General features: G+C 40.3%; 1 protein-coding gene across 14 annotated transcripts in view; it reads right to left on the bottom strand.

Annotated features, from left to right (window-relative positions):
* The window catches only part of LOC126993053 (acetyl-CoA carboxylase-like), a 101,276-nt gene that overhangs the window by 57,588 nt on the left and 17,657 nt on the right, over positions 1-26,031 (bottom strand). For all 14 annotated transcript variants that reach the window (XM_050851877.1, XM_050851905.1, XM_050851888.1 and 11 more), the window contains 16 exons: positions 20,521-20,650; positions 19,041-19,208; positions 18,474-18,605; positions 16,707-16,921; positions 14,808-15,017; positions 13,470-13,640; positions 12,400-12,562; positions 11,483-11,645; positions 10,487-10,596; positions 8,124-8,268; positions 6,446-6,673; positions 5,798-5,948; positions 4,657-4,909; positions 2,574-2,677; positions 1,946-2,085; positions 945-1,554 (listed from right to left, as the gene is read on the bottom strand). In XM_050851877.1, coding sequence (XP_050707834.1) covers positions 945-1,554; positions 1,946-2,085; positions 2,574-2,677; positions 4,657-4,909; positions 5,798-5,948; positions 6,446-6,673; positions 8,124-8,268; positions 10,487-10,596; positions 11,483-11,645; positions 12,400-12,562; positions 13,470-13,640; positions 14,808-15,017; positions 16,707-16,921; positions 18,474-18,605; positions 19,041-19,208; positions 20,521-20,650 — 3,093 coding nt within the window. The remainder of the gene's footprint in view (positions 1-944; positions 1,555-1,945; positions 2,086-2,573; positions 2,678-4,656; positions 4,910-5,797; positions 5,949-6,445; positions 6,674-8,123; positions 8,269-10,486; positions 10,597-11,482; positions 11,646-12,399; positions 12,563-13,469; positions 13,641-14,807; positions 15,018-16,706; positions 16,922-18,473; positions 18,606-19,040; positions 19,209-20,520; positions 20,651-26,031) is intronic.

The raw sequence follows: 26,031 nt of genomic DNA, 5'->3' as shown, positions 1-26,031 counted from the left end.
TGGAGGAAGGAAGAAGAGGTGGTGTTAGTAAGCTTCAAATAAATGTTTAATGGAGGGAGGAAGAAGTGGGGTTAATAAGCTTCAAATAAATGTTTAATGGAGGAAGGAAGAAGAGGTAGTGTTAATAAGCTTCAAATAAATGTTTAATGGAGGGAGGAAGAAGTGGGGTTAATAAGCTTCAAATAAATGTTTAATGGAGGAAGGAAGAAGAGGTGGTGTTAGTAAGCTTCAAATAAATGTTTAATGGAGGAAGGAAGAAGAGGTAGTGTTACCAAGCTTCAAATAAATGTTTAATGGAGGAAGGAAGAAGAGGTGGTGTTAGTAAGCTTCAAATAAATGTTTAATGGAGGAAGGAAGAAGAGGTAGTGTTAGTAAGCTTCAAATAAATGTTTAATGGAGGAAGGAAGAAGAGGTGGTGTTAGTAAGCTTCAAATAAATGTTTAATGGAGGAAGGAAGAAGAGGTAGTGTTAGTAAGCTTCAAATAAATGTTTAATGGAGGGAGGAAGAAGAGGTGGGGTTAGTAAGCTTCAAATAAATGTTTAATGGAGGGAGGAAGAGGTAGTGTTAGTAAGCTTCAAATAAATGTTTAATGGAGGGAGGAAGAGGTAGTGTTAGTAAGCTTCAAATAAATGTTTAATGGAGGGAGGAAGAAGTAGTGTTAGTAAGCTTCAAATAAATGTTTAATGGAGGAAGGAAGAAGTAGTGTTAGTAAGCTTCAAATAAATGTTTAATGGAGGAAGGAAGAAGAGGTGGTGTTAGTAAGCTTCAAATAAATGTTTAATTGCATAAGAACTGGGAAACATCAAGCCTCATGTATTATCCGTATTCCCTTCTAGTACTTCCTCCTGCCTATGACTTGAGCACCTTCACAAGGGGAGAGTACTGAGGCACATCAAAGCATCTCAAAGGAAAAGAGAGGAATAAAAAAGGCCACATCACCCACCTCCAGACTGGCCATCCGCACCGCAACATTGGTGTGGTAGAAGAACGCGTGCAGGACATCAAAGATCGACGTCTCTGAGAGGATCAGCTTCTGCAGGTTCTCAGGGTGAAAGGAGTGGCCGTACATGTCGATCGCCGGCAAGAAGATCGACTCCATTTGGTTATACCGGAGTTCGTAGGCCGGCTGGTGCGCTGCGATGAGCACCTGACGAGCCCTTAGAGCCACGCGGGAGTGCTGGGAGCTGTTGAGTTTCGTGAGCTGCTCAAGGATCGCCGAGAGGTCATCTGTGAGGCCGGGTTCATGCCCACAGAGATGCTCAATGAGAAGAATCACCATCTGGTTCTTCTTGGCAACCTGGGCATGGGAGAGCAAGGTCGAGAGGATGCCATTGATGTCCTCCTTGTAGCGCTCCCTCAAGGCATGGACGCACTTGTCGTAGGAGCCGTGCTGGAATTGCGTCTCCACGTGCAGGTAGTTTTTGAGCAGCTCCTGGACCACCTGCGTCATGCGTCCGCGGCTGCCCTTCTTGTAGCGCTGGCAGAGCTGCACCAAGCCCTGCGTGGTGACGAAGAACACATCGCGGTCCTTCTTCTGCAGGGCGGCGGCGTGGCTGGGGCGAGAGGAACATGGAAATTAAATGAGAAACTAAATGAAAAAGAAACAAATTTAACGAGATATTAAACTAGAGGAACAGAAATAAGACTCGAGAAAATTTGACGCCTCTCCTCCCAAAATTGATCTCTCTTTTTGGCCACTCTATTTAGGAGCAGTAAGTAGTGGGCTTTTTTTTTCATTATTGTTTTCTTCTTTTTTTTACGCCCTTGCACTGTCTCCTCTCCTGTAAAATAAATAAAATAAAAAAGTAAGAGAAATTAAGATGAAGAAAATTCAACTTCAGAGAGACAGGTAATATGGCACCAAACACTATTGCTGGGTGCAGGGTAAGTCTGGGTAGGGCACCGTCGTAAAGTTGGCCACAAGAGGGCGTGCTGTTCCCTTACCTATCAATGGCGCTGGCGATCTCCTGCGACGGGAACTGCGCCAACATGGAGGTGACGTTGCTGCCGTAAATCATCATGTACTTGCGAATCTTCTTCTCGACGGCTTGGGGAATCCTGCCGCTGATGGATGCGATGACCTCCTGTTTGGGGGACGAGAGATAGGGTGTTATGAGGGGTCAGGAATATAAGGATTTAATCAGTGAGGGTATGAGTGAAGGTGTAATGGGAATATAAGGATTTTAAAAGTGTGAATACTTGGGGTACCGTATATAAGGATGTTTTTAGGGGCGAAGGGTATAAGGTGGGGAAGTTATATAAAAAGAAGGTTCATATACAGGACTCGTATATAAAGAGAAGGTTGGTAAGGGTTTTCACACATTAAGAGAACGTTAGGAGGGCTTGACAAGGTAAAGGGTTCCATACACAGACTTAACATTTCCTCTTTTCTTTCCTTGAACTTCCCTTCATTCTATTACTTCTTGTTCCCTGTAAAATTTTCCTTCCCTTCCTTTTCTTCATTCCCCTACATTCTCCCACCACCTCAATCTCCACATAAGGCATAAGGGAAGTTAAGGGTGTGTATGTTAGAGAAATGGATAAAACTAAGGTACTTTTGTCTTTCTCTCACCTGCAGCTCAAGGAGGGGCAGGATAGGGTCTCTCAGCACAGTCATCAGCTTCTGCACGGTCTCTCGCACCATCTTGTTGAAGTGTCCGTCTGGGAGGCAGTACCCTGGGGAGGAAGGAAGAGAGGCTAGTCAGAGAGATATAACCCAGTAGCTGTGTGGATCATGTTTCTTAAAGGCCCCTCTACGCAAATTTATGAGAAAAATCATCACTCATACAAACCATTATATCATCACCCTCATAAAATAATTCTCTAAGTCATTTTTCAGCAACTTCTAGGTTTTTGTTTACATCAATTTTTCATCATGTGACGGCCATTTTTGTATAGTTGCCTTCGTTATTCAGGGTTTGAGTGTTCTAGAATTGGCCTTTTCATTTCTGCCTAAATCTTAAGCCAAATGAGATAATGACCGTTCTTTTCGGATTTCCTGAATAGTAGAAAATAATGACCAAGGCAGTTTGTTTACGAAGGTGACGATATTATGTGTATCAATGCATTTGTGATCAGTTTATGTATCCTCTATCTTCGGGGGTTCATGTCAGCATTTGTGATCAGTTTATGTATCCTCTATTTTGGGGGTTCATGTCAGCATTTGTGATCAGTTTATGTATCCTCTATTTTTGGGGGTTCATGTCAGCATTTGTGATCAGTTTATGTATCCTCTATTTTGGGGGTTCATGTCAGCATTTGTGATCAGTTTATGTATCCTCTATTTTTGGGGGTTCATGTCAGCATTTGTGATCAGTTTATGTATCCTCTATTTTTGGGGGTTCATGTCAGCATTTGTGATCAGTTTATGTATCGTCTATTTTTGGGGGTTCATGTCAGCATTTGTGATCAGTTTATGTATCCTCTATTTTGGGGGGGTTCATGTAAAGGCAAGAATTTGACCCGTCGCTGGTACGCGGTAAAGCCACAAATCTGGCCCGTCGCTGCTGCCGGGTTAAACAGTCTATCAATGGGGGCATACTCCGGGGGCACATCACCTCACCAAACCCATTACACCAAACCCGGAGATTCATCCAGGCGAGTCTCCATGCAGGCCCCCTTCCAACCCTTATGTATCTCACGGCAGGATCTATCAATTTGCTCAAGCCATGAACTCTGTGGGCGCCCCCGTGGCCTCCAGCACTCAGGGCCGTCTCTTCCAGAAACAACCTGGGTAGCGTGCCACTTGCCCGTATAGCCGGATATGGCTATTACGAGACCCACTGTTGCTATTCTACCAAGGTATGTGAAATTTTCCAAGATATCAAAGTCCTTGCCACACACATGGACAGACTACTGTTTCTCTAAATGATTAAAGAACACCTCATACCATATAGCTCTGCCAGGGTCACAAGAGTGCTGCCAAATATAATAAATAAAATATGAGCCCTTACCATTCAGTACATTGTCCAACATGGCTCGTCGGGTCTGGTAGATGTGGTTGAGCTTCCTGTCCTTAACCTACCACCTAACCTAACCTAGCATCACCACATCTAACTTAACCATCACCCAACCTAACCATCACCACAGCTCCCTCACCATTCAGTACATTGTCCAACACGGCTTGTCGGGTCTGGTAGATGTGGTTGAGCTTTTCGTCCTTAACCTACCACCTAACCTAACCTAGCATTACCACATCTAACTTAACCATCACCCAACCTAACCATCGCTACAGCTCCCTCACCATTTTGTACGTTATCCAACACGGCTCGTCGGGTCTGGTAGATGTGGTTGAGCTTTTCGTCCTTAACCTACCACCTAACCTAACCTAAGCATCACCACATCCAACTTAACCATCACCACAGCTAACCATCACCACAGCTAACCATCACCATTCAGTACGTTATCCAACATGGCTCATCGGGTCTGGTAGATGTGGTTGAGCTATTCGTCCTTAACCTACCACCTAACCCAAGCATCACCACATCTAATTTAACCATCACCTAACTTAACCTAACCTAGCCATCACCTCATCTAACCTAACAGAACCTAACCATTACCACACCTGACCAAACCTAACACAGGCTCTTTTGCATTCCTTCTTACCACTTCAGCTCCTTCCTATACCATAAAAATAAAGAATAAAAAACACTCGCCATTCAGTACGTTGTCCAACACGGCTCGACGGGTCTGGTAGATGTGGTTGAGCTTCTCGTCCTCCTTGGGCAGCGTGGTGTTGCTAGGGTGAGGGAAGTCGCCGGTGAAGAGCAGGGCCTTGGTGACGATGGAGGGGTCGTCCAGGTCCATGCGGGCGATGATGTCCCCGGCGTTGAGCACTGCCCCGGGACGCTTCAGGTGGTACACGCAGCCGGATTCTGTCACGGTGAGCGCCATTACCATCTTCATGCTCTGTGGAGGGTCAGAAAAAGTCAATTAAGGGGTTACATACATAAGATAGTATCAATGAGGAGGTTACAAAGATGTGATATAAAAAGAAGGTTCATATACAGGATTCATTATATAAAGAGAAGGTTGGCAAGGGTTTTCACACATTAAGAGAAATAGGGTCAATGAGGAGGTTAAAAAGAGGTTATATAAAAAGGTTCATATACAGGATTCATTATATAAAGAGAAGGTTGGTAAGGGTTTTCACACATTAAGACAAGGTTAATGATGATGAAATAGTGTTACAAAGAGGTTATACAAAAAGAAGGTTCATATACAGGATTCATTATATAAAGAGAAGGTTGGTAAGGGTTTTCACACATTAAGACAAGGTTAATGATGATGAAATAGTGTTACATTGAGGTTATATAAAAAGAAGGTTCATATACAGGATTCATATACAAAGACAAGGTTGGTAAGGGTTTTCACACACTAAGAGAAGGTTAATGATGATGAAATAGTGTTACAAAGAGGTTATATAAAAAGAAGGTTTATATACAGGATTCATATATAAAGAGAAGGTTGGTAAGGGTTTTCACACATTAAGAGAAGGTTAATGATGATGAAATACTGTTACAAAGAGGTTATACAAAAAGAAGGTTCATATACAGGATTCATATATGAAGAAAAGGTTGGTAAGGGTTTTCACACATCAAGAGAAGGTTAGGTGGGCTCGACAAGGGTAAAGGGTTCCATACATTGACTTAACATTTCCTTTTTTCTTTCCTTGAACTTCCCTTCATTCTATTCCTTCTTGTTCCCTGTAAAATTTCCCTTCCCTACCTTTTCTTCACTTCCCTACATTCTCTCGCTGCCACCACCACCACCACCACAACCACCACCACCTCTCACCTCTATCTCCGCATAAGGTTGCCCAACAAACACATGGCTCCCGTCCTCCTGTAGGTAGTTTATGAGCTTCCCCGGGGCCGAGGTACGCAGGGTCGTGGGGTCGTTCTCCTTCTCAAACACGCATGTCTGGTGGCCTATGGTGAGTCTGTACCTGTGGGGAAAGGGGAAAGAGAAGAGGGGATATGAGAGGCTTGTTCCAAAGTGTTAGGAAGAAGGAAAGTAAAGGTAAAGCTGGGGGAATACACTGTACCAGGATTCTAACCCAGGCCCACAGATTCATAGTCAAGGACGCTAACCACTGCACCACAGGAGAAAAGTTGGAAAGTTTTGTTTAGTCGGCACAACATCTGTGATCATATGCCGGAGAGAGACAGAAGGGGAAGGAATTATAGAAGGGAACAGATCCCAGGGATGGGACACAACCCGATTAATACCTGGTACCCATTCACTGCTGGGTGGACAGGGGCGTAGGGTATCGGAAAAGCCGCCCAAAATTTTCCACTCCGCCAGGGAATCGAACCCGGGTTCTCTCGGTTGTAAGCCCACAACGCCCCTGACCACAGGAGGAATTGGCAAATTTTGGGAGGGGTAAAAGGGAAAGGATGCAAACTGTAGTAAGGCAAGTGTTATCAAGAAAAATAAACTCACTTGTCCACCTCGTCCTTCAGGTAAGTGACGTGGCTTCCGCCATCAATGGAGAGCAGCAAACCAGCGTCACTCATGCGGAAGAAGTCGAGGCTCTTGTGGGAGTTGTTGAGGACCAGGAAGTACTGCGCAGGGCCGGACCGGGTCACCTGAACGTGGTACTTGACCCCGTCCGAGATCAGGTCGACATCCACCATCATGTTCAGGGATTTCAGGGGTAGTACTTGACCTCTGTGGGTTAGGGTTTTGTTTTAATTACGAGGTTTTAAGTGTTGGATGCCACGGCAGTTCCGACAATTCTACTTCAGTTCAGATTTTTTATTATTATTACAAGGTTTTAAGTGTTCAATGGTATGGCAGTTTTGACAATCCAACTTGACCTCCATGTTGTTTTTTATTCATATTACGAGGTTTTAAGTGTTGGATGTCACGGCAGTTCTGATAATTTTACTTCATTTCATTTTTTATTATTTATATTACAAGGTTTTAAGTGTTCAATGGTATGGCAGTTTTGACAATGCGACTTGACCTCCATGTTGTTGTTTTTTATTCATATTACGAGGTTTTAAGTGTTGAATGTCACGGCAGTTCTGACAATTCTACCTCAGTTCAGTTTTTTTTATTTATATCACCAAGTTTGAGGTGTTAAATGACATGGCAGTGCTCCAATACGACTTGACTCCTGTGTGTTAGATTTTTGGTGTGTAGTGAGATTTTGGGGATTTTTGGTGTGTAGTGAGATTTTGGGTGTTCAATGGTAGGCAATTCCCCCCAAAAATTCAAACAGTAAAATAGAGAAACTTAACCTAGGACAGAAAGCTATGGTAGGTATATTTTTTATTCTTTACGTTAACTAACTTGCATATCCTAAGAATGAACTAAATATCGATAATGCTTTCTTCTACTTTAGCACAGTTTTCCAGGGCAATAGTTTTTTACCCAGATAAGAGAAGTAATTAATATGTACACAAGCTACCTAATGTGCCCTAAAACAAAACCTTTCTCTGATATGTACACAAGCTACCTAACATGCCCTAAAACAAAACCTTTCTCTGATATGTACACAAGCTACCTAACATGCCCTTAAACAAAACCTTTCTCTGATATGTACACAAGCTACCTAACATGCCCTTAAACAAAACCTTTCTCTGATATGTACACAAGCTACCTAACATGCCCTTAAGCCAGTAACAGCGGGGATCATGTTTCTTAATGGTCCCTCCAAGGAAGAAAAATGAGAAAAAATCACCCCTCACACAAACCATTTTATAATATATATCAAAGCATTTGTGATCAGATTATGTATCATCTATTTTGGGGGGTTTATATCATGGCACAAATTTGGCCCGTCGCTGCTACATGAAAAAGCCACAAATTTGGCCCGTCGCTGCTACCGGGTTAAACAAAACCTTTCTCTAATTGATTTGTACACAAGCTACCTAACATGCATTTGTGATCAGATTATGTATCATCTATTTTGGGGGGTTTATATCATGGCACAAATTTGGCCTGTCGCTGCTACATGACAAAGCCACAAATTTGACCCGTCGCTGCTACCGGGTTAAACAAAACCTTTCTCAAATTGATTTGTACACAAGCTACCTAACATGCCCTAAAACAAAGCTTTTCTCCAACTCAAAAAACAAAACAAACATCGCCACACCCACACACCAATACGCACTTTTCCAGGGAGTTGTGGAAGTTGTTGTAGGCGTCCTGGATGGCGTTGTCGGCAATGATGACCGAGGCGCACGTCACCGCCAGCATTGTGTCCGGCTTCTTCCCCTTCACCTGCGACGCGATGAGGTGGTCCAGCCATCCAGTGTCTGCCGGGGACGGAAGAATTCAGACTGGCATTTTTTATGGATTTCAATTTCATCAGGGATTCAGACATAGTTTTCCTGTTAACCCTTAAACAGCAGCAGTATTTGAAGAGCAGCTCCCCCAAAATGAATCATCAATATATAATCACTGCCAACTTTAGGGCCATAGCATAAATATAGTTAAGCCGCATAAGAGATGTTTTAACGATCATGCTTGTTAATATATGTACAGTGGGGTCATGTTTAAGCTGCTACACTCCTCCCTGATAAGTGTTTCATGTAGCTAATAATACGTCCATGTTCAGTGATGCTTGTTAACCCTTAAAAAGCGGCAGTATCTGAAGAGTAGCTCCCCCAAAATGAATCATCTATATATAATCACTGCCAACTTTAGGATCTTAGCATAAATATAGTTACACCGTATTAGATGTTTTAACCATCATCTATATAAGGATTCTACTGCAATCTGGAAGTGTTGTTATATTTCTGCCATACAAAACTGACCGACTGAATTTTGGACCATCTATATAGAGTTCCACTGCCGTCTAAGGGATAACTGATAATATATTCGTTTAGTTAATGTTAGAAAAATTGTGTGGGGGACTTGAGGCATGTACTGAGGGGGTGAAAATATATTCGTTTAGTTAATGTTAGAAAAATTGTGTGGGGGACTTGAGGCATGTACTGAGGGGGTGAAAATATATTCGTTTAGTTAATGTTAGAAAAATTGTGTGGGGGACTTGAGGCATGTACTGAGGGGGTGAAAATATATTCGTTTAGTTAATGTTAGAAAAATTGTGTGGGGGACTTGAGGCATGTACTGAGGGGGTGAAAATATATTCGTTTAGTTAATGTTAGAAAAATTGTGTGGGGGATTTGAGGCATGTATTGAGGGTGTGAAAAGAAGACATGGTATATACAGGAAGGTAAGGGAACAAAGGACGAGGCAAGAGGTTAATGTTCTCAGAGACTTGGACATGTCGTGGAAGGGAGAAAAGTGACACATAGGAAGGATACTGAGATGAAGAGAATGAGTCAGAAAATAAAGCAAAAAGGTGTATTAGATAGGAGTTAAAGAAGACATGTTAGGTACAGGAAAGAGAGTAGGGGAACAAAGAGAGTGCGCAGAAGAAAATAGAGAAGTGTAGTGGACTTACAGATGTTGTTGTAAGCTATAGAAGGTTTATTACTTTTCTTTGCAAACTAACATACCTCAAAAATGAACCAGTTATAGACTCAATACAGTGCTTTCTTCTGCCTCACATCACATTAGAGGAAGGAAACCAGTGGAGGAATGGAAATGCTTAGAGATGTGAAAAAGAATGACGGAAACTGTGAATCAAATTAAAACCAAGACTGTAAATGTGATATAGAGGTACATAGAGGTATACAGAGGAAAGAAATTAATGGATCAATGGCGATGTTTAGAGAGACATGAAAAATAATGAAGGAAACTGTGGATAAGATCAGAACCAAGACTGTAAATGTGATAAAGAAAACTAAAATAGATCATAAAACTCTGATTACAAACAAAAACCAAGAAAAGAAGTGAATGGTATATTGAGGAAGGAAATCAATGGAACAATGAGAATGCTTGGAGATGTGAAATAAAATGAATAAAACAGTGAATAAGATCAGAACCAAGACTGTAAATGTGACAAAGAAAACTAAAATAGATCATAAAACTGTGATTACAAACAAAAACCAAGAAAAGAAGTGAATGGTATATTGAGGAAGAAAATTAATGGAACAATGGAGATGTTTAGAGAGACATGAAAAAGAATTAAGGAAACTGTGAATAAGATCAGAACCAAAACTATAAATGTGATAAAGAAAACAAAAAATATATAAAACTGCGATTACAAACAAAAACCAAGAAAAGAAGTGAATGGTATATTGAGGAAGGAAATCAATGGAATAATGAAAATTCTTAGAGATGTGAAATAGAATGAAGAAAACAATGAATCAAATCAAAACAAAGACTAAATGTGATAAAGAAAAATAAAAAAAATCATAAAACTGTGATTACAAACAAAAACCAAGAAAAGAAGTGAATGGTATATTGAGGAAGGATACCAATGAAACAAAGAATGAAGAAAACAATGAAGAAAACAATGAATCAAATCAAAACAAAGACTAAATGTGATAAAGAAAACTAAAAAAAATCATAAACTGTGATTACGAACATAAACCAAGAGAGTTAACATGGCAAGACGCTCACCAATGGAGTTCTGCTGGAAGGTCTCGGTCTCCAGGAGTGTGATGAGGTACTCGACGGTGGTGCGGAAGTCTCCTCGGATTGACAACTCCTTCAGGGCGATCACGAGGTTCCTGAAAACGATGACACAGATAGTGAACCATCGTAAGATACATAGATACATAATAATAAACCTACGTAAAATATAACGATAACTCTTTGTATAAACATAAACAATAATAAACCTTTCTAAACTATAATTAATAACCATCGTAAGGTGTAACATGTTGGTGATGGGATGTTTGTAAACTATAAAGTAAATCAATAATGAACCTCCGTAAACTATAATATAAATAACCTTTGTAAAGTGCAATGTAAATCAATATATTATAAACCTTTCTAAACTATAATTAATAACCTTCGTAAAGTGTAACACAAGTTGGTGATGGGACGTTTGTAAACTATAAAGTAAATCAATAATGAACCTCCGTAAACTATAATATAAATAACCTTTGTAAAGTGCAATGTAAATCAATATATTACAAACCTTTGAAAACTATGATGGACGTTACACAAAGAAAAAATAAGACTAAGAAGATGAAAAAGATGAAGAAAACGAAGAAAAAAAAAAAAAAAAAAAAGATGAAAGCAAACAAGAAAAAGAACAAAAAGAAGAAGAACCAGAAGAAAAAAGTTAACCTAACCTAACTGTATAGAACCACCAGTCAACACTATCACATTAAAATTAAACAAAAAATAACACTCTGAACTCTTACTGCGCATAAAACAAGAGAACCAGAGAAATAAACTGAGCCTAACTGTACAGAACCACCCATCTACACTCACTCCAGGAACAAAGTCAACTCCATATCAAACAAAAGATAGAGAAACAAACTGAACCTAACTGTACAGAACCACCCATCTACACTCACTCCAGGAACAAAGTCAACTCCATATCAAACAAAAGATAGAGAAACAAACTGAACCTAACAATACAAAACTCTTCCAGTCGTTACTCACTCCCTGGCAGCCTCTCGGTCCTCGCCCCAAGAGAAGCAATGACCAAACTGTGAGTCGGCGTATTCATGAAGACCACCCGACGCTGACACGCTGAAGTAGCCCCACACGTTCTTGCTGGAGCGGAAGTTGAGCTCCTGGACCGTGCCGGAGCTGGGCTTGAAACCTGCGTGAAGAGGAGAAGGAGCAATGAGGTATATATTTTTTTGTACAGTGGAGAGACCAGCTTGAGGGGAGGCAGTGGCTGAGTGGTTAGTGTGCCAGCCCCAATCAAGAAAGCCTACAAGTGCCATAGGCCGAAAAATAAGTAAAACCAGAATATAAACAAACATCATTTCTTATACATCACAAAAGAATCACTTCCTATACATTTCAAAACACAACAGTAACATCCTTATTTTCCTTTATGGAGTAACAAGAAGAAAAGAAGAAAAGGAGAAAAGGAAAAGAAAAGGAAAAGGAAGAACAAGAAGAACTAGATGAAAAATAAGAAGAAGCAGAGAAGGAAGAAGAACAAGAAAACAAGAACAAGAAGACAAAGAAAAAAAAAAAAAGAAATATGTGAACCTAAGTATGCAGAACCAACAGTCAACACTTTCAAACTAAAACCAAACAAGAAAATAATAGTCTTACTGTACATTTAACAAGAGGAAAAAAATAAATAAATAAAATAAAAACTAAGCATATAAAAAACACCATTGTCTTCTTTGAATTCTTTTTCTTCTTTTTTTTTTTCATTTTTACTTTTTACCTTCATTTTTCTTCTTTTCCTTCTTCTTCATTTCCTTTTTCTTCTTTTCCTTTTCCTTTCTTCTTTGTCGTTTTCTTTCTTCTCTGTGTCTCGTCCTTTGTCAACCCCGTCACATTAAAATCAAATAAGAAATAACTGAACCACAAACAAAACTACAGCACTTTCTCACCTTCGTCGGGGTTCTCGCTGGTGATCCGAGCGGCAATACAATGACCCTTGGGAACCGGCTTCTTCCTCGGGGCCTCGAAGTCTATGGAGTTGTCCCCCCAAGGTGACTCCCCGTATAGCACTCGTACGCAGCGGATACGGTGCAGCGGTATGCCCATTGCCACCTGCGGGAGGGCGAGGATACAGGTGAGATGGGAAACCGAGGCAAGGGGGAATAATGGAATAGATAGAGAAATAGAAATAATGAGATGGAAAAAAGAGATAAAAGTGTGTTTGGCTGAGAAGGGAAACCAAGACAAGGGGAAATAATGGAATAGAAGGAGAAATAGAAATGGAGAAATAGAAATAAGGAGATGGAGAAATATATATGGAGAAATAGAAATAATGAGATGGAGAAATATATATGGAGAAATAGAAATAATGAGATGGAGAAATGAGATAAAAGTGTGTTTGGCTGAGAAGGGAAACCGAGACGAGGGGAAATAATGGAATAGAAGGAGAAATATATATGGAGAAATGGAAATAATGAGATGGAGAAATATATATGGAGAAACAGAAATAATGAGATGGAGAAATATATATGGAGAAATGGAAATAATGAGATGGAGAAATATATATGGAGAAATAGAAATAATGAGATGGAGAAATGAGATAAAAGTATGTATGGCCGAGAAGGGAAACTGAGACAAGGAGGAATAGTGAATAATAATAATAACCATAAAAAAATTACAAATAAACTACAATAAAAAAAAAATTAAGCCAGTAGCAGCGACGGGCCAAATTTGTGCCATGATATAAACCCCCCAAAAAAAGATAATACATAATCTAATCACAAATGCTTTTATATATTATGAAAAGGTTTGTGTGAGGGGTGATTTTTTCTCATTTTTCTCGCTTAGGGGGACCATTAAGAAACATGATCCCCGCAGCTACCGGGTTAATAAAACTACAATAAACACAAAAATAAAAAATAATATGACACTAAAACAGACAAAACAAAACCTAAAAAATATACAACCAAATCAACCTCAATAGACAACCACCCCACCACCACCACCATCACCACCTCACCTGGAGTTGGGCAGCGGGCAGGTTGATGTCGGTGATCATCTCGGTACAAGGATGCTCGACCTGGAGACGCGGGTTCAGCTCAAGGAAATAGAAGTTGCCGTCGTTGTCGTAGAGGTACTCGACCGTCCCGGCATTGACGTAACCCACGATCCTCGCTAGCTTGACGGCAGCCTGGGGGTTATGGGCGGGAAAAGGGGGAGTGAGGGGGAGACCTAGTATGGGGTATGGGGTTCAAGCGCTTGGGTATAATTGTTTTCGTTTTTCTTTCACGCCGAAGGAAAGAAAGGGGGTTGAGGGGGAGACCGAGTATGGGGTATGGGGTTCGAGCGCTGGGGTATAATTGTTTTCGTTTTTCTTTTACGCCGAAGGAAAGAAAGGGGGTTGAGGGGGAGACCGAGTATGAGGTATGGGGTTCGAGCACTGGGGTATAATTGTTTTCATTTTTCTTTCACGCCGAAGGAAAGAAAGGGGGTTGAGGGGGAGACCGAGTATGCGGTATGGGGTTCGGGTGATGGGGTATAATTGATTTTTATATTTTTTTTAATGTCAAAGGATGGAGTCATGTAAACAAACAGGAAGAAAAGCTTTAAAAAGTACTACAGATTAAGGGAGATGGAAAGGTTAAGAGAGAGGGAAGGAAAGGGAGGGAAAACTGAGGACAGGGAGGGTAGTGCAAAGGGTAGGAGAGGGAGGGAAAGGCAGGGAAAATAAGAGGAAAATAAAGGAAAGTGGAGGAAGGGAAGGAGAGGGAGAGAAAACTAAGGACACAGAGGGAGGTGAAAAGGGAGAGAGGGAAGGAAAATAAGAGGAAAATAAAGGAAAGTGGAGGAAAGGAAGGAGAGAATGGGAGAGAAGAGAGTATGGAAAAACAAACAAGAAAAAAAACACATGAATGGTGGAAAGGACACGTAAGGAAAGAAGGAAATAAAACTAACTGAACACACACACACACACACACACACAGACTCAAGCGCACATTCTCGAACATTCCACGTTTGACAAGGCTTTGGTTGAGGTTATGTTAGTTAGTAGTATTTCCATGGGTAGTTTTATGAGGTTATGTTAGTTAGTAGTATTTCCATGGGTAGTTTTATGAGGTTATGTTAGTTAGTAGTATTTCCATGGGTAGTTTTATGAGGTTATGTTAGTTAGTAGTATTTCCATGGGTAGTTTTATGAGCCCTGTGATAGTCTGACAAAGCCTCTGAGCTGTGAACTTGAACAAACTCTCGCATGAACCTAACTCGTATAATTTAAGGCCTTGGGAAATATTTGTCTTGGGAACTGAAAGCATCTACCAAACTGACCTTCCTGACCGTAATACCCCAACCCAACCCACCTTCTCCATTTTGTCAAAGACGTCTGGGTTGGCGATGACACAGGGAGCTTCCTCGATGATCTTCTGGTGGCGTCGCTGCACCGAACAGTCGCGGCCGAAGAGCGAGACAGCGTGGCCATACGAGTCGGCGATGATTTGAACCTCCAAGTGGCGGGCGCACTCAGCGAGCTTCATGATGAATATTGGGGAGCCTGGAACCTCGGCCTGGACCTGAGAGAGAGAGAGAGAAGGGTGGTGAGGGAGGGAGGAAAAGAGGAGGAAAGACAAAAATAGTTGATAAGGAGGAAAAGAGGAGAGAGAAAGAGAAAGGCAGTGAATGAGGGAAAGAAAGAAGAGGAAAGAGAAGAAAATGGATAATAATATGGAGGAAGAGAGAGAGAGAGAGAGAGAGAGAGAGAGAGAGAGAGAGAGAGAGAGAGAGAGAGAGAGAGAGAGAGAGAGAGAGAGAGAGAGAGAGATAAAGGGGATAAAAAGGGACAAGAAAGAGTTTAAAAGATAGAAGAGGAGGGAGAGGATGAAAAGATGAAATGGTAAACAGGACAAAGGGAAGGAAGGAAGGAGAGAAGGAGGAAGAAAAACTATTGACAAAGAAGAGAAGGAAGAGATAAAAGGGATAAAGAGGAAGAAGAAAGGGTTTAAAAGAAAGAGGAAGGAGAGGATGAAAAGATGAAATGGTAAACAGGACAAAGGGAAGGAAGGAAGGAGAGAAGCAGGAAGGGAAATGTGTCTGACAGGAGGAAGAAAAACTATTGACAAAGAAGAGAGGAAAGAGATAATGGGGATAAAGAGGAGGAAGAAGAGAGTTTAAAAGAAAGAAGAGGAAGGAGAGAATGAAAAGATGACATGGAAAACAGGACAAAGGGAAGAAAGGGAGGAATGAGAGAGGGAGGAAGGAAAAAGCAGCTGACAGGAGGAAGAAAAACTATCAACAAAAAATAAAAATATACAAAAAACAGGAAGAAAAACTATTGACCAAAAATAAAAACATACAAAAACATAAGGAAGGGAGTTAGGGAGTTCCCCCGAGGCTTAAAATTTGACATTAGAATAGTTACCCCACCTGTTTTTTTTGTTTTGTTTTCTTTCTTTTTCATATTTCTACCATAGTTTTTTTTTGTTTTTTTTCTATTTCCACTTTTTCCTCAATCTTTTTTTTTTTTTTTCTTTGTTCCTCCATGACTCAATTTTTTTTTGCTTCTCTCGTTTTGTTTTTCTGACCAAGATGTTTTTTCTCTTCCGCCCTTTTTTTTTTTTTTTTTTTTTACTCGCGTGTGTGAAGGAACGTTTCTCTTTTTCTCTCCCTTTTCATCCGTTTTCCCTCTTCAGTCTTTTAAATTTCTCTCCCTTTCACTTCGTCTCTCTCTCTCTTTTCCCCTCTCTCTCTCTCTCTCTCTCTCTCTCTCTCTCTCTCTCTCTCTCTCTCTTCTTCACCACTTCCTCCTTTCTCACAGTTCCTTCTCCTTCTCTTATATTCTCTCTCTCTCTCTCTCTCTCTCTCTCTCTCTAATTCTCTTTCCTTTTCCTCTATTTCAGTCTTTCAATGTTATTTCCTCAATGACAATCTATTCCCTGACATTTAGACTCTCCATAAAAACTACAAAATAAAAAACAAAGACAGATAAAAACTAAGACAGAAGAATATTAGGAGAAACATTAAAAAAAAAAGCATCAGGGAAAAAATTAACAGAATAAAAAAAAATGCTAAAACTTGTCAGAAGAACCACACACACACACACACACACACACAAAAAAAAAACACTCAATTGTCGGAGGAGAGCCAGAAAGCTGTCCTCCCCTTTCCTCCACCGCCCTAACCTAACCATCACCTAATGAAAAATAAAAAAAAGTCACCCACGACTAAAATAAAAAATACGATGAAATGAAAAAAACATGACTCACTTGTCGGAAGAGGGCGGGAAAGTTGTCCTCCGTCTCCACCTTCCTGATGCCCTTCCCTCCGCCGCCCTCCGAGGCCTTGATCATGACGGGAAAGCCGATCTTCCGTGCAGCCGTCAGCGCCTCCTCCACATTCTCCACACACCCCTTCTTGTAGAGGTCATGCGGTATCTTTAGCTTGGGCCCCTCACTGCCCTCACTCAGGTCTGCCTTGAGGCCTGCAGAATGGGGAAAAGGATGAGGTTAGGTGAGGTGAGGTTAGGTAAAGCAAAGTTAGGTGAGGTTAGATGAGGTTAGATGAGGTTAGGTGAGGTTAGGTAAAGCAAAGTTAGGTGAGGTTAGATGAGGTTAGATGAGGTTAGGTGAGGTTAGGTAAAGCAAAGTTAGGTGAGGTTAGGTGAGGTTAGGTAAAGCAAAGTTAGGTGAAGTGGGTAAGGTTAGGTGAAGTTGGGCTAGGTAAGGTAAGGTAGAGTTAGGTAAGGTAAGGCAGGGTTAGGTAAGGTAAGGCAGGGTTAGGTTAGGTTAGGTAAGGTTAGGTAAGGTAAGGTAAGGTAAGGTAAGGTTAGGTTAGGTTAGGTAAGGTTAGGTTAGGTAAGGTAAGGTAAGGTTAGGTAAGGTTAGGTAAGGTAAGGTAAGGTAAGGTAAGGTAAGGTTAGGTAAGGTTAGGTTAGGTAAAGTAAGGTTAGGTAAAGTTAGGTTAGGTTAGGTTAGGTAAGGTTAGGTAAGGTTAGGTAAGGTTAGGTTAGCTCAGGTAAGGTAAGGTAAGGTAAGGTTAGGTAGGGTTAAGTAAGGAAGGGTTAAGTAAGGTAGGGTAAGGTTAGGTAAGGCTAAGTAAGGTAAGGTTAGATAATGTAGATTAAATTATGTATTGGCTTGGTAATGTACAGGTTAGGGAGGGTTAGATTTGGTTACTGCCATTACTGAGGGAGGATTTATGAATTGTCAGGGGGCACTGGGTAAGAATATGTTTTGGTTAGGTTAAGTTCAGGGTATCTTCAACCACAGAATAGGCAGCAACATACAGCAAAAAGCAACAGAGGAAGGGTTATGTTAGATAATACGTGCCATTACTGTGGGAGCATATATGAATTTTCTGAGACCATGGTGTAAGAATTTATTTGGGTTATAGTTAGGTTAAGTTTAGGGTATCTTCAAACATACAATAGGCAGCAACATACAGCAAAAAGCAATAGAGGAAGGATTCAGTATGTTAGATAATACGTGCCATTACTGTGGGAGCATATATGAATTTTCTGAGACCATGGTGTAAGATCTTATTTGGGTTATAGTTAGGTTAAGTTTAGGGTATCTTCAAACACAGAATAGGCAGCAACACAGCAAAAAACAATAGAGGAAGGATTCAGTATGTTAGATAATAAGTACCATTACTGTGGGAACATATATGAATTTTCTGAGACCATGGTGTAAGATCTTATTTGGGTTATAGTTAAGTTCAGGGTATCTTCAAGCATACAATAGGCAGCAACACACAGCAAAAAACAACAGAGGAAGGATTCAGTATGTTAGATAAATAGTACCATTACTGTGGGACCATATATGAATTTTCTGAGACCATGGTGCAAGATCTTATTTGGGTTATACTTAAGTTCAGGGTATCTTCAAACACAGAATAAGAAGCAACATACAGCAAAACACAACAGAGGAAGGGTTCAGTATGTTAGATAATAAATGACATTACCGAGAATCCATACATGACTTTTACGATGATTTATTTTTGTCAGGCTAAGTTTGGACAGGACGAGAACTCACCCGAGCCAGACCAGGGCAGGGTTGGGATCTCCGCCGTCTGCGCCACGATGCTTGACGCTATCTTGTCCCCGAGCGCCCACATGGCCTTCTCCGGGGGCCCGATGAAGGCTATTCCGTTCTTGTGGAGCTTGGCTGGAAACACACACACGGAAAAACTTTAAAGCGAGCCATCAATCTTCTTTCAATCCTCTACTACACTAACTTAACTTACCTTTCCTTACTTGTTACTACATAATCCAAATACCCTTTCTAATCCCTTTTCCCTTAGGCTATTAATCAGTCCCCCAGCACCCTCTCAGACCCCTTCCAGTACCTACCTGACGTTTTATTTACCTTTTTCATCACTTTTTTTCTTAGTACATGATCCCAGTACCCTTTCCAACCCTTTTTCATACCTTTTCCCTAGTCCCCAGTACCCTCTCAGATCCCTTCCAGTACCCACCTTGCCTTTCTTCCACTCTTATTTCCATACTACATGATCCCTGTACCCTTTCCAACCCTATCTCTCATTCCTTTTCCCTTATTTCTCAGTCCCCAGTACCCTCTCAGACCCCTTCCAGTACCCACCAGGCAGCTCAGGGTACTCGGAGGCATGTCCCCAGCCAGCCCACACACCGTCAACATCATAGCGCGTCGCAAGGTCCAGGATCAGCTTGACGTTGGCGTAGTTGTTGTTGTTGGCACCGCCCGGCACCCACACGGTTGTATCAGCGAGCTTGATGTACTCGGCACCAGCTATGGGGTAGAGGGAGATGGGTGTTAGAGGGGGGATGTGAGGGTTGTTTTAAGAGGTTTGGGGGTTTTGTTTAAGGGTGGTTGAGGTGATTGTGTGTGTCTGTGTGTGTGTGTGTGTGTGTGTGTGTGTGTGTGTTGTTTGTCATTATTGTCTATATATATTTTTCATGGTCCCATTTATCTATCAAAATTGCTTTCTAGGTTTTTATAAACAAACTATTTTTTTATAGATTTTTTGTTTTTATTCATTTTCATTATCTAAGTACATTTTCTTTAAAGTTTCATTCTCTTATATTTTATTCATGTATTCATTATCTAAAATTATTTTCAAGTTGTTTTATCATCTATCAATATTTTCTTCAAAGTTTTCATTACCAACCTGTACATGAATCTTTAATTACTTGCCTCTTGTAGACAAACCTAAATTTCTTAAGTTTTCATTATCTATCTTTTCTACCATTTATTATAATCATCTCTCTACATTTTTATTCATTTTAATTATCTATCTACGTATATTTTCTTCAAAGTTTCATTATTTAATTACATACACGAATCTTTAAATACTTGCCTCTTGTAGACAAACCTAAATTTCATAAGTTTTCATTATCTATCTTTTCTACCATCTATTATAATCTATCTACATTTTTATTCATTTTAATTATCTATCTACGTATATTTTCTTCAAAGTTTCATTATTTAATTACATACACAAATCTTTAAATACTTGCCTCTTGTAGACAAACCTAAATTTCTGAAGTTTTCATTATCTACCTTTTCTACCATCTATTATAATCATCTATCTACATTTTTATTCATTTTAATTATCTATCTACGTGTATTTTCTTCAAAGTTTCATTATTTAATTACATACACGTATTTCATTCAAGTATTCATGATCGAACAATTTTTTTCAAGTTGTTTTATCATCTATCAATATTTTCCTAGTTCCCATTAACAATCTGTATACAAGTCTTTAATTACTTGACAACATTCCCTCTTAAGTCTATGATGATTTGAGACACTGTTCCATGTTCCGTGTGACAATTTAAAACAACCCTCTATAAAGCACTCAACCCCTTTCAGCCCAGCACTCAACCCCTTTCAGCCCCTCTCCATTAATGCTCAATCCTCTAGTACCTTCCCCGACCCCTTCCAATACCCGGCTTGGCAGTTTCTCTCACCCTATTATAGAGCATTCAACCCCTTTTAATCCCTTTTCCTTAGTACTCAATCCCCTAATACCTTCAACAAGCACACTTAACCCTTCAACAAGCACACCTACCCTACCCCTTCAACAAGCCTTAGCACTCACCCTTAAGGTCCTCCGGGGTGACCATACCGATGAAGTGGAAGGCTCGGTCATTGCGGAACACCTCATACGCCCACTTCCGTATACTGCGCATGCACTTGACGGCCGCGATGCCATTGTTGGCGATGAGAATCTGAGGGACGAGAGGTGGAACAAAGGAGAGGTCAGAAAACTACATATCTAGAGGACTTTTCTGGGTTTGTTTTCGATGTCGAGATGGGAGGAGAAAAGGAAGAAAGGGGGGAAAGAAAACTATGAAAACAGTGGTCCTTTTTTGTGTGTGTTCTTTTTTACCCTTGAGCTGGGACGAGGGGAGGAAGGACAGGGATCAGAAAATAATATATCAAAAGGACTTTACAGGTTTTTTTGGGGGGCCTTGAGTTTGGTAAGAGAGAAGGAAGAAAGGGAAGCAGAAAACAATGGATTCAATGGTCCTTTTTTGTTCTTTTTTTACCCTTGAGCTGGGACGAGGGGAGGAAGGACAGGGATCAGAAAATTATATATCGAAAGAACTTTACTGGTTTTTTGGGGTCTTGAGTTTGGTAAGAGAGAAGAAAGGGAAGCAGAAAACAATGGATTCAATGGTCCTTTTTTGTTCTTTTTTTACCCTTGAGCTGGGACGAGGGGAGGAAGGACAGGGATCAGAAAATTATATATCGAAAGAACTTTACTGGTTTTTTGGGGGGTCTTGAGTTTGGTAAGAGAGAAGGAAGAAAAGGGGAGCATGAAACTATGAATTCAATGATCTTTTTTGTTCTTTAACCCCTGGGCTGGAAAGAGATAAAGAAAGGTATGAAAATTATATAGTTTGGTAAGAGAGAAGGAAGAAAAGGGGAGCATAAAACTATGAATTCAATGATCTTTTTTTGTTTTTAACCCCTGGGCTGGAAAGAGATAAAGAAAGGTATGAAAATTATATAGAGTTTGGGAAGAGAGAAGGAAGAAAGAGGAGCAGAAAACTATGAATTCAATGATCTTTTTTTGTTCTTTTCTACCCTTGAGCTGGGAAGAGAGGAAGAAAGGTCTGAAAATTATATATCGAAAGGACTTTACTGGGGGCATTTTGCTGTCGAGTTTGGGAAGAGGGAAGGAAGAAAGAGGAGCAGAAAACTATGAATTCAATGATCTTTTTTTGTTCTTTTCTACCCTTGAGCTGGGAAGAGATGAAGAAAGGTCTGAAAATTATATATCGAAAGGACTTTACTGGTTTTTTATGCTGTCGAGTTTGGGAACAGGGAAGAAAGAAAGGGTGTCAGAAAACTATGGATTCAATGGGGTTTTTTTCTTCTTTTTTAACCCCTGAGCTGCGAAGAGATGAAGAAAGGTTTGAAAATTATACATCGAAAGGACTTTACTGTTTTTTTTATGCTGTCGAGTTTGGGAACAGGGAAGGAAGAAAGGGTGTCAGAAAACTATGGATTCAATGGTCTGTTTTTGCTCATTTTTACCCTTGAGAGAGGTGGAAGAAAGAGTGAAAAAATATATATATCAAAAGGACTTTACTGGGTTTTGTTTGCTCTTGAGTTGGGAAGAGAGAAGGAAGAAAGAGGGCAGAAAACTATGGATCCAATAGTCTGTTTTTGCTCATTTTTACCCTTGAGAGAGGTGGAAGAAAAAGAGTAAGAAAATTATATATCAAAAGGACTTCACTGTCATTTTTTTGCTCTTGAGTTTGGAAGTGAAGGAAGAAAGGGTGTCAGAAAACTATGGATTCAATGAGCTCTTTTTGGTTCTTTTAAACCCATAAGAGAGGAGGTAGGATGAGAGTCAGAAAGCTATATATTGAAAGGACTGAAGTAGTTTTTTTTGCTGTTGAGTTGGTAAGGGGGAAGAAAGAAAGGGTGTCAGAAAACTATGGGTTCAATGATCTTTTTTTGGTTCTTTTAAACCCTTAAGAGAGGAGCTAGGATGAGAGTCAGAAAGCTATATATTGAAAGGACTGAAGTAGTTTTATTTGCTGTTGAGTTGGTAAGGGAGAAGAAGGAAAGGGGTTCAGTAAACTATGAATTCAATGAGCTTTTTTTGGTTCTTTTAAACCCATAAGAGAGGAGCTAGGATGAGAGTCAGAGAGCTATATATTGAAAGGACTGAAGTAGTTTTTTTTGCTGTTGAGTTGGTAAGGGGGAAGAAAGAAAGGGCTCAGAAAACTATGAATTCAATGTTTTTTTTTGTTCTATTTTTACCCGAGAAAGGAGAGGTATCAGAAAATTATATATATATTGAGGGGGATTTTTTGTATTTTGTTTGTTTTTTGTCGTTATGTTATGAAAAGAGAGGAAGGAAAGGATCAGAAAATCAAACATATCAAAAGGACTTCACTGTTTTTCCTTCTTTATTTTCTACCTCAAGCTGGAAAGAGAGGAGGAAAGAAAGGGGTCTGAAAATTATATAAGCCTTTTTTGTTCCTGGAAAGAGAGGAGGAAGGAGAGGGGTCAGAAAATTATATAGGCCTTTTTTGTACCTGGAAAGAGAGGAAGAAGGAGAGGGGTCAGAAAATTATACAGGCCTTTTTTGTTCCTGGAAAGAGAGGAAGAAGGAGAGAGATCAGAAAATTATATAGGCCTTTTTTGTTCCTGGAAAGAGAGGAGGAAGGAGAGAGATCAGAAAATTATACAGGCCTTTTTTGTTCCTGGAAAGAGAGGAGGAAGGAGAGAGATCAGAAAATTATACAGGCCTTTTTTGTTCCTGGAAAGAGAGGAGGAAGGAGAGAGATCAGAAAATTATACAGGCCTTTTTTGTTCCTGGAAAGAGAGGAGGAAGGAGAGAGATCAGAAAATTATATAGGCCTTTTTTTGTTGCTGTGTTTTTCTCCTTTTGACCTTGAGACGAGGAGGAAGGAAGGAAGGAAGGGAGGAAGGGGGCAAAAAATTCTACATCAGACAAATTTTTTTATAGTTTCTTTTGCCCTTGAGTTGGTTTTATTGCCGTCGAAGTAAAAATAAACAAATAAAACAGGTGACAAGATGCAGAAACAGGCCTAAAAAAAAAAGATTACGAAGCAGAAAGGTGAAAGTCAGAACATCCTACATTGGCGGACTTCTTTTTAGATCTACTTGTTTTTTCTTTAAGCTGATCAAGTTACCGTAAAAAAAAGGGAGGAGGTGAGAGTTACGAAGCAGATGAAGAAATAACATGGCAGTATTATATAAGATGAGCTTGGAAATAGAGAGAGCGCCTTGAAACATATAACCTTCAGTAAGAGAGAAAATACAGACACACACACACACACCTCATCACATACAGACACACACACACACACACAAAAAAAAATAAATAAATAAATAAATAAATAAATAAATAAATAAATAAAATTATGACCTTAGGGAAATAACACATACAGGCAGATACAGACATACATACACACACACACACATACCAATCTCCAACACACACACACACAGCTCATCACATACGCACATAAACACACACACACACACAAAAAAAAAAAAATCGTACATTATAACCTTATGGACAGAAGGCATACAGGCCGATACACACACACACACACACACACACACACACACACACACACACATATCAATTTCCTACACATACACACACATGCTAATCTGCTACACACACACACACACACACACACACACACACACACTCTCTCTCTCTCTCTCTCTCTCAGATACACAAAAACATATATTATAACCTTACGGACAGAAGACACACAGACAGATAAAGCCATACATAGACACACACATACACACATATATCAATCACCTACACACACACACACACACACACACACACACACACACACACACTCACACACACACACTTTCCCACAGCCAGAAAAGGAAAGTCTAACAAGATAAATAGATCACATCCTGGAGCCCTTTCATTCATCTGTTTATGTAAAGATGCAAGTAACCCTGAACGCACATTTACACACACCCATCTTCTTCCCTATCTTCTTCCTCTTCCTATCTCTTATTTCTCCTATCTTTCTCTTTCTCCCATTTTTTCTTCCTCTTTTTCCCATCTTCCTCTTTGTCCCATCTTCCTCTTTGTCCCATCTTCCTCTTTGTCCCATCTTCCTCTTTGTCCCATCTTCCTCTTTGTCCCATCTTCCTCTTCGTCCCATCTTCCTCTTCCTCCCATCTTCATCTTCCTCCCATCTTCATCTTCCTCCCATCTTCATCTTCCTCCCATCTTCATCTTCCTCCCATCTTCATCTTCCTCCCATCTTCATCTTCCTCCCATCTTCATCTTCCTCCCATCTTCATCTTCCTCCCATCTTCATCTTTCTCCCATCTTCATCTTTCTCCCATCTTCATCTTTCTCCCATCTTCATCTTTCTCCCATCTTCATCTTTCTCCCATCTTCATCTTTCTCCCATCTTCCTCTTTCTCCCATCATCCTCTTTCTCCCATCATCCTCTTTCTCCCATCTTCCTCTTTCTCCCATCTTCCTCTTTCTCCCATCTTCCTCTTTCTCCCATCTTCCTCTTTCTCCCATCTTCCTCTTTCTCCCATCTTCCTCTTTCTCCCATCTTCCTCTTTCTCCCATCATCCTCTTTCTCCCATCATCCTCTTTCTCCCATCATCCTCTTTCTCCCATCATCCTCTTTCTCCCATCTTCATCTTTCTCCTATCTTCATCTTCCTCCTATCTTCCTCTTCCTCCTATCTTCCTCTTCCTCCTATCTTCCTCTTCCTCCTATCTTCCTCTTCCTCCTATCTTCCTCTTCCTCCTATCTTCATCTTCCTCCTATCTTCATCTTCCTCCTATCTTCATCTTCCTCCTATCTTCCTCTTTCTCCTATCTTCATCTTTCTCCTATCTTCATCTTCCTCCTATCTTCCTCTTCATCTTCATCTTCCTCCTCCTCATCATCTCCCCTCATTTTCTTCTTCCCCTATATATCTTCTTCCTCCATCTTCTTCCCCTATCTTTCTTCCTCTTCCTCTTTCTCCTCTTCCTCTTTCTCCAATATACACACCAAGATTAAAAGTAGTAGTAGTAGTAGTAGTAGTAGTAGTAGTAGTAGTAGTAGTATCAGTAGAACCCTTATCATTAGTGTATTTGTTGTTGGAAAGTCGCCAAGATATACAAATAAACATCTCTGCAAGCATGACTGGTACAACCTTCTCATATTTTCACATTCAGAAGCATGACCAGGCTAGACTGACCCCCTTCACCCTTATCAGCATGACCAGGCAAGGCTAAGGCAATTATTTTTCATTCCATTTTCCTATTTTCTGTTTTTCTTGCCTGGTTTTCTTGGTATTATCTGTGTCTAATGCTTCCTTCCTCCTCTTTCTCCCTTCCTTCTTCTTTATTTATCCCTTTTTCCTCTCCTTTCCTCCTTGAACAATTCCTTTCCTCCCTTTCTTCTCCTCCTCTCTTCCTTGCCCTATCCTCTCCTTCTCCTCCTTTTCAAACACTTCATCTTTCCATGGTTTCCTCTTCCTCCTCCATTTCCTTCTTCTTCCTTAAAAAATCCTTCATCTTTTCCTTTACCTATCCTCTCCTCTCTCTCTTTCCTCCTTTTCCTTTTCAAACAC

This window comes from Eriocheir sinensis, chromosome 7, assembly GCF_024679095.1.
Source record: "Eriocheir sinensis breed Jianghai 21 chromosome 7, ASM2467909v1, whole genome shotgun sequence".
Taxonomy (NCBI): Eukaryota; Metazoa; Arthropoda; class Malacostraca; order Decapoda; family Varunidae; genus Eriocheir; species Eriocheir sinensis.
This window is presented reverse-complemented; position numbering and strand designations above follow the sequence as displayed.